Consider the following 8,367-nt stretch of genomic DNA (forward strand, 5'->3'; position numbering starts at 1 on the left):
GGCTGTTCCCTTCCCAGTCGAGGAAGGCTCCAGAGTTGTCCTGCGAGAGGCTGGCCAGCACGGTCAGGATGCCCCGCACGCTCTGCTCCACGCTCAGCGGTGCCTGCAGGAGAGGACAAGGCACAGTGTCACTGCGTGGGCTGTGACCGGCACAGAGAGCAGCCGAGCTCAGGCAGACCGAGGGTGGGAGCCCTGGGGAGCAGGACCCAGCATGCTCATGGAGGCATTTTTCCTTATTGCTGCCTGCCCTGCTCTCTGTGCTGGGTGGGGGGACAGGGCTGGCTCTCCCCTGCACATTGCATCTTCCTGCCTGCTCCCTGCCTGCTCTGCCCTAGGAGACAGTTCTCTCAGTACCATACAACCTCCCCTGGCCCAAGTGCCCCTGCCCTCCCCAAGATTTGGGGGTCCAACATGGGTCCTGCTGACCCTCCCCTGCACAATCCAGTACCTTCTCTGTCCCCATGTCGGTCTTCACCCAGCCAGGATGGATGGCCATGCACAAGATGCCCTTGTCCTGGAGCTCTGCAGCCATGCACCTCGTCACCATGTTCTGGGCAGCCTGGAAGAGGTATCACCATAACAGCACAACTCAGGGTGTGGGTGGGCAGGAGAGGGGACATTTCCCATCCAGAAAATGGCTGTGGAGGTGGGAAATGGGACCTGGCCCTGGGGTAGAGCATCAGCACAACTCGCCTGAAAGGCTTAGTCCCAGGTGCTGCTGTCTTGGTCTCCATGCTTATGCTTGGGAGAACCAAGCAGGGGGTGGGTGGCCTGGGGCAGGTGGGTGCCCCCATGGGCTACCCTCCATGGGCACAGTGCTCAGCAGAGCATCCTCAGCACTTCCCTGAGCACCTCACCTTGCTGGCACGGTATGGGTACGTGGGGGCCTCTGACACCCCGAGGCACAGCCCAATGGAGCCCAGTTTGGTGGAGACGTTGATGATTGCAGCCCTGCTGCAGCTCAGCCCCTTCTTCCCTGTACCCTTCACTGCCTTCTCCAGGAGCGGCAGAAACTCCTGGCACAAAGACATCAACACTGGGTTAATACATGACAAGCAGGGGACCCCTCTGCAGACCCTTGGTCCTGGTCTTGCCCACCCAGCTGAGGGCACATCTTCCCAAACAAGAGAAACCCAAAAGGTCCACGCATACCTTGACAACCTGGAGCGGCCCTACCACGTTGGTGGCAAACACGGAGAGCATCTCCTGCGAGTCCAGGGAGTGCAGAGTGGCATGCGAGCTGATGCCCGCGTTGTTGATGAGCAGGTTCAAGCCCTGGTCCTGCAGATAAGACCCCACAGCCCGCACGGCCCCTCGGATGCTGGGCAAGTTCACTGTGTCTGCCAGGGCAAAAAGCAAAGTGGAGGAGAGCTCCCATACTGGAAAGTGTGATGTGACTGGAATGGCTCTTCTTAAACCAGCATCATCCAGAAAGAAAGGACCAGGATTAGCAGGTCAGGGTGTTAAGCACATCAAAATGAGAAGCAGTTTGTCTTCACTTCTTGATTTCAGAGCTTTAGGTTAATTAAACCTCAATTCAGCTCTTTTCTGGTCAACTTGAGGTGGCTGGTAAGAACTTAAAGAACTTATCTGTATTTGCTGTCTATACTCAAGGAATTTATGATTGCACAAGGGATGCTCCGTCCTTGCACACTAAGGCTCCCAGTCTTATTTTCAGTTACATTTAAGTGTAAGTTACATTTTAAGGAAACTCCATCTTTGGAGAAACAGCCCAACTATGCTCTTCAAGTCCTCCTGTATTCCCCAGCAACTATAGGGGCTGTTAACATAGAGGAGACACATTCATTTTACTGTTGAATTACATGAAGATCTTTCCTGAGTTAAACTTTATATTAACTTTATATATCACCTTTTAACACCCAAAGTACACCACCGAGCCCTTAGGAGCGTGCCTTTGCTCCCTGCGCATTTTTGCTACTCTGATGAACCTGCTGGGGAGGGGCTGGCTGTTACTTTTTTGCAACACTTTGGCCCCTGAGCTGTGTTTCTGTTCTCATGCTTAGACAAGACTGACTTAGCAAAGGTCTGCAGGGATGAAGGCTCCCTTCTTGGAGTATTTTGTACACCCCTGAGCAGCACAGCAATCCCTTTTCCTGGCATTTTTGACTTCTTGGTGTCCTTATGGAGATAAGCAAGTATTTGAGTGGCCTGGGACTTAGTATCACCTTGCCTTGTGCAGCATGGACCATCATAGAGGTGTAATGAAAATATTTGGGGGAATTTGATGAGATAATCTGCTGTGAGGCCACTGTATGTGAGGGGATGGAGCCTTGGGATTTGAGAGGACATGCATGGACATATCGCAGGGTGCTTTTTAGTGGCTTTGGCTAATGATTGAGTGAAGTTCAAGGCTCCACCACCTATGAGAGACCTTTCAGTTGCTCTGGTGAATGATTAGCTGCTCTGTTTGGATGAGCTGAGCCCTGGCTCCAAAGGGCCGGGTGTGTGGGACCAGCACCTTTCAGTCAAATGTGCTGAAGGAACAAACTCATCTCCTCGGAAGAAAGAAGAGGATAAGGATGAGAAAGAAAGAAAGAGAAAGAGGAGGAAAGGAAGTGACGGATCTTACACATTTTGGAGTTAATTTCTGACTTTCCTGGCTGAACAGTGCATTCCCATTGCTGGTTTGAAGCCAACTTTTCCTTAAGGTGGAGAAAGACAGCTTTAAGCAGCTTCACTTTATTTTTTAAAAATACTTTGTTGCCGTTCAATTTTTCATGGCTTATTTTGGGATGTGTGTGTTTTAGTAAAGGTTGTTTATTTAGTGGTCAGCATCTTGAGATGTCCCTTTTTTGTTGGCTTTGCTTTGGTGAGCAAGGTAAGTGTGCTCTTCCCATCACATACTGCCAGCTGGGGCTCACAGGTAATTTTGGAGATGCCATGTTTCATCACTGAGAGGGTGTTCTACTTTAATAATCTATTTAATAGTAAGAGATTTGCTGCTGCTTTTTAGTAAAGTCTGACTTCAGAAATGCCTTCTTTGCTACAAAATGCTAAAAATTTACTTGAACTTTTCAGGTGTTTTTAAACAAATAAGAGACTAATATGGACTTTGCGTTGCCTTGATTCGGTTTTTTTTATCATAGAATTGTTATGGTTGGAAAAGACCTTTAAGATCATCAAGTCCAAGCGTTATCTCCCTCTACCATCCCCACTTCTAAACCATGTCCCTGAGCACCGTATCTCGATGGCTTTTAAACACATCCAATGATGGCGATTGCACTGCTTCCCTGGGCAGCCTGTGCCAGGCTCTGATAACTCTTCAGTGTAGTGGTTTTACCTAATGTCTAATGCACACCTCTCTTGGAGTATCTTGATGCCATTTCCTCCTGTCCTATCAGTTGTAACTTGTCAAAAGAGACTCAAACCCACCTCTCTACAACCTCCTTTTTATTATTGGCTCTAAGGAAATACTGGGAAGTATTTGGAAGCTGTGGCTGCTTCCCACCTCACTTATTACAGTGATGGCAATTCTGATGCAAACACTTCCCCAAAACGCTTCTTTTGGGTTTGGATGGGTTTTTTTTTAAGCCAACTTTTCTTTAAAAAAAGGTGTCTGTGAGCAGCCCCTTCTCTCTCAGACAGAGCTGTCTGCCTCCTCAAGACTCCTCTGCAGGAAACAACATTCCTCAGCCTGGTGCTCCTTTTCACCCATTTTTCACCCTAACACTGTCCTCTTCAGTGAGCCCCCATCGCTGCCCAGCACCCTGGGAGCTTCCTACCTGTGAACACCCCAACTTCAGCAACACCAAAGCTGTCCTGGCTGCTCTCCCTTTTCTCCTCCAGATCTTTATGCTTTCCAGGTCCATTTGCCACCTTCTCCTGCTCCCCAGTGCTGCTGACAAATGCCACCGAATCTGGCCCACCTCCACGGGAGCAAGGCAAGGATGACAGGACATTGCCTCAGTCCAGGCTGCGGGCATCCTGAACTGGAGCACACCTCTGGGTCTGGGATACCAACACCCCCACAGGGCCAGATTTCCCATAGGCATCCTTTTAGCCTATTTCTTTTCTCCCTTTTTCACCTGGGAAATGCTGACAGTGGCCACCTCCAAGAAGCTCCCAAACCAATCCCTCCTACTTAAGAACCATCTGGTAACTTTGCTTGCTGGGCCCTGCCTTGCTTCACTTTGCAAACCTGCATGTCCCAGCCCCAAACTGGGGTGCTGTATTTAGCATCTTTGGGAGCAGAGATCATGCCTTTCCCATGAAACATGCTCAGCAGAGGTGTCCAGACCCACCTCTGCCTGCCTCCAAAGCCGGTTTGACTGCTTCCAGCCAGGAGACAGCTCTGCTTGGAGGGGGAAGCCTGCCCAAATGTACGCCCATCCCTCCCTGCCTGGCAGAGCTGGAGCTGCTTGGCTGCCAGTATTAAGTCAGGCTGCCCAAAAAATCTGCCCCCAGTCCCATCCCCAAAGCGAGTGGAGGGCTATAAGCAGTGCTAGGTGCAAGGAGGGAGATTGTTCCATACCTAGTTGGACCAGTTTGATGCTGGGGTGCTGGGCAGCTAATTCTTGCAAGGCCTGGAAACAAAGTGATGGAGCAAAAGGGAGGAGGTTAGAAGTCATCAGCGTCATGGCCAGGCCTCCCACCCCTGCTCCCAGGTCGCCCCAGCTGGAGCTGGGACAGCATGGCTTTGCTTTTGCTGGGCAAGGTGTGGGGGCAGTTCCCAGCAGACAGAGCACAGTGGCATCCCCATGGCTGGCAGGAGAAGGGGTCCCAGTGGGCTCAGGCACTGCACCCCATCCTGGGTGATCCCAGCATGGAGAAGGGGTTGGCCGGCCATCGGCATGGCCAAGAGAGAGCACCAAGGGCATGGGCACCACATCTGCCCCTCCGGCCCCATCCCATCCACCTGGATCAGGCACAGCCATAAGCATGGGGCTGGGGGGTTATGACACCCTGCTGGAGCCCTCCTGCCCCCACTGCCAGCCCACCCACTTAGGGCTGGATCCGGCAGCAAGAGGGGACCATGAATTCCCTTCTTCTACCGGGCTCGGAGCCATCCCCTGTGTCCACACTGACCTTCCCTCTCGGACCCTCAGGGTCTCGGCAGGTAGCAAAGATGTGCTGGGGGGGCCAGGGGCTGGCGGCGCCAGCCCAATGCCGCAGTTGGACCCTGTCAACAGGACACTCCGAGCCAGCGCAGCCATCTCTGTGGTCTCTGCACCAGGTGGTGACACACGGCAGGAGTGCCGCCTGCTCAGCACAAAGAGGAGCCAGGCACAGCCCAGGGTGTGGCTCTGGGCACCCACGGGAACAGGAACAGTGCCAGCATCAACCCTGGCCCCTCACCTGCCCTGGGACAGAGACAGGGTCCCAGGGTGGACCAAGGGCTCCCCTGGCATATGGGACCATGACCATGTGCCTCCTGCACTACCCAGTTCCCCACCACTCAACTCTTCTAAAGCCCCAGCTCCCAGTGTCCCTATAAGGGATGGAGAAGGACCACCTCCACAATGAACTTGGAAGAGCACTTGGAAACACCACCAGGAAAAGGAAAACAGGTCCAGATCTGGCTGTGGCCAGCCCCGTCGCAGTTTGCAGGGTGAGTTTGGGATGGCTGAACCCAGGGATGCTAATCCAAAGGCCAGTTTGGGAAGCACAGGGAGAGCATGTCTAACACTGCAAGCTTGACTTGTGCCAATGCTTTCAGACGAAGCACCCAGGAGCCAACAGAGAAGACCCTCAGGTCCCTGCAGCCCCATCCACCCACTGCTGGGGCACCAAGATCACAGCCATCACCTGTCCTTGCTGAAGGACAACGCTGCATGCTTATCAGACCAAGAAGTGCCTGCGCACCAAGATCACAGCCATCACCTGTCCTTGCTGAAGGACAACGCTGCATGCTTATCAGACCAAGAAGTGCCTGCAAAGCCAAAACTCCTGCAGCCCAGACCAGCCTTGGGGCATACATTTTTAGGAGGCAGGCTAAAAGAAACAAGGAACTGCCACGGAAGAAGCCTCAGGTGAAAAGGAAGAACTTGGGCAGCTTTAATTTAGGGTGAGGGAAAAAGTAAGAGGAACGTAGCAAAGATGGGTCTGTCACATCCAGATGTGCGCAGAGGGACACATCTGTTGCCCAGCCTCACTCAGCCTGGTGGAGGGGACAGAGCTGACTATTCCCTGAGTATTTGAGTTATTCCAGGTCTGGCAATCACCAGAGAAATACTTGAGCCAGCAGCTGGGGGACAGTGGAGAGGTTCGAAGCCTGGAAGATGTGCTTTCAGGTGGCACAGAGCATGCAGAGGAGGAAGTGGTGACGTTTCCTTCCATCTTGGTGGGTAAACTATGGGCCCCATGAGAGGTACATGTGCTGGGTGTGCATTTGGATGGTGTTAGACTCAGACCTGCTGTAGCAGGCATTTCTGAGGGTGTAATCACCTGCAGAAGCAATTGCACTGCACAGACTTGCCCGCTCCCACTGCTATCTGCAAGCAGCATCCAGAGCAGAGCTCCCATTAGGAACCAACAAGACTGGTGTTTCCTCCTTTCCTTCCAGGCTCATTGGGAAGGAGAGAGCAGACACAAGCAAAGAAAGCTGCAGGACCAGGAATGGTGGGAATGGCCACAGGTCAGCACCGATCTGGGGAAGGCAAGCAGCAAGTGACCTTTGGAAATGGCTGACAGATGGCAACCGAGGCCAAGGAGGACAGCAGCACAGACATGCTCATGACTCAGGAGCCATAGCTTAGGGATGCTTTGGGGAAGATGTGAGCCAAATCTGCAAGATCCCAATGCTGTGGAGGCAACTGGGGACCATTCAGTTTGGAGAGGACCTGGGAGGACTCCACTCCAAGCCCCCTCAGGATGAGCAGGGTCAGCAATGACTTCAGGTTGCCCAGGGCGTGACACAGACCCGTGAGAAATTGAGTGTGGGAAATAATTTGTTAAAGCATTGGGGTATAGAAACATGGCTAAGGTCTCGAAATAAGTTTTATAAGACATGGTGCTTTGGAACATAACAAGATGAGAATTTTGCAAAAAAATCAGTAAAACCCTAATTGGCAATGGGGTACAGTGGAAAGCGAAAGAATTCGCATTGTATATAGAAAAGAAAAAAAAAGGGGAGGGGAATTCAGATGGAGTTGGTAACTTCTGGAGTATTTGTGAAGGTTGTAAATCCATCAAGGCCTGGAAGATTTCTACATTCACAGACAGAGGTAAATCTTAAAGACAGAAAGGAGGGTGTCTCAAAGCTAAGATAAGCAGAACATCCTTGAAGATAAGGAGCTAATGAGCTAACACAGCTGCAAGAAACTGACTTAAATAATGACTGGTTACACAGAGACAATAAAGATGAAAAGTTGACAGTGATGAAGACAATGAGCCTTCATCCTGAAGACTCTGAGCCTTCATCTTCAGATCCTCAAGGACCACCCCAGAATTTTAGTGCGCATGCGACAACGGGCGGAAACTGATGTTAAAGATTTCCCCGGAAAACTGTTGAATATGTAAATAACTTTGTAAAAAGGTGTGGCTATGATAATGAATGTTACTATAACTAAACCTCAACCTATTAGCAGGTGTGCTTTTCAGGCATCCCACTTCCTGAATGCACCCAGCATGCTGCTAATAAACCTTTGCTTCACAGAATTGATCTGTCTCTAAATTTGCATTTTGTGAGTGCGTTTCTCACAGAGACAAGAAACAAAGAAAGACAAGCAAAAGACAAAGACAGAGAACAAGAAACAGAGAAAGAGACACAAATTAAACACAAATAGACAAGAACACAGGCCAAGAGAACAGCAGGAAACACAAACAGAACAACAAGACACAAAGAAGAATGGCAGACACTAACAGACAGATGAACTAAAAGAAAAATGGACACACACAAAATCAAACGCAGGAAAAAAAGATATCAGAAACTGAGACCAAACCAAACTTTATTACATCATTATTACTTCAGGTTTCTTTATTTTACATTAGAGCCCTAATAAGGACTACTGTCATGGTACCACAATCCTACAAAGTCTTTATTGCCTCTCTGATCAAACGATTGCTGTGATTTGGTTACACACCCTCAAACTCATTATAAAACCACTTCAACTTTAGCAATCCAGCATGAACACCGTGTCCAGATCTTCGGGCACAGGTTCACAGCCCCTACACTGAATCTTGCCCACGCCGCGGGCTCTCCGTGGCCGCTGCGGCGATGGCTGCGCAGACGCAGCCGTGACTTTTCCTCTCCGCAGCCGCATCCTTTCTGCAATTCCTCTTCCCCGCGAAGCGCTGGCCCTGACAGAGCTGCAGTACGGCGCTCTGACCACCGGGTGGCAGCACGAGTCCGGCAGGGCGCGCTTCACTGCGCGACCGCGGGGCCGGAGCTGCAGTACCGACGTTTGT

The 8,367-nt window shown here is 51.1% G+C and overlaps 1 protein-coding gene across 1 annotated transcript; it reads right to left on the bottom strand.

Annotated features, from left to right (window-relative positions):
• Positions 1-10: 10 nt before the first annotated feature.
• Positions 11-1,340, bottom strand: LOC104543232 (uncharacterized oxidoreductase C663.08c-like; the record flags this gene model as incomplete). The annotated part of the gene is made up of 4 exons (XM_010187791.1): positions 11-103; positions 449-559; positions 858-1,016; positions 1,153-1,340. Coding segments are annotated over 4 exons (551 nt in total), but the record flags the coding sequence as incomplete, so codon positions are not given.
• Positions 1,341-8,367: the final 7,027 nt, after the last annotated feature.

Source organism: Mesitornis unicolor, unplaced genomic scaffold, assembly GCF_000695765.1.
Source record: "Mesitornis unicolor isolate BGI_N332 unplaced genomic scaffold, ASM69576v1 scaffold14197, whole genome shotgun sequence".
Lineage (NCBI taxonomy): Eukaryota > Metazoa > Chordata > Aves > Mesitornithiformes > Mesitornithidae > Mesitornis > Mesitornis unicolor.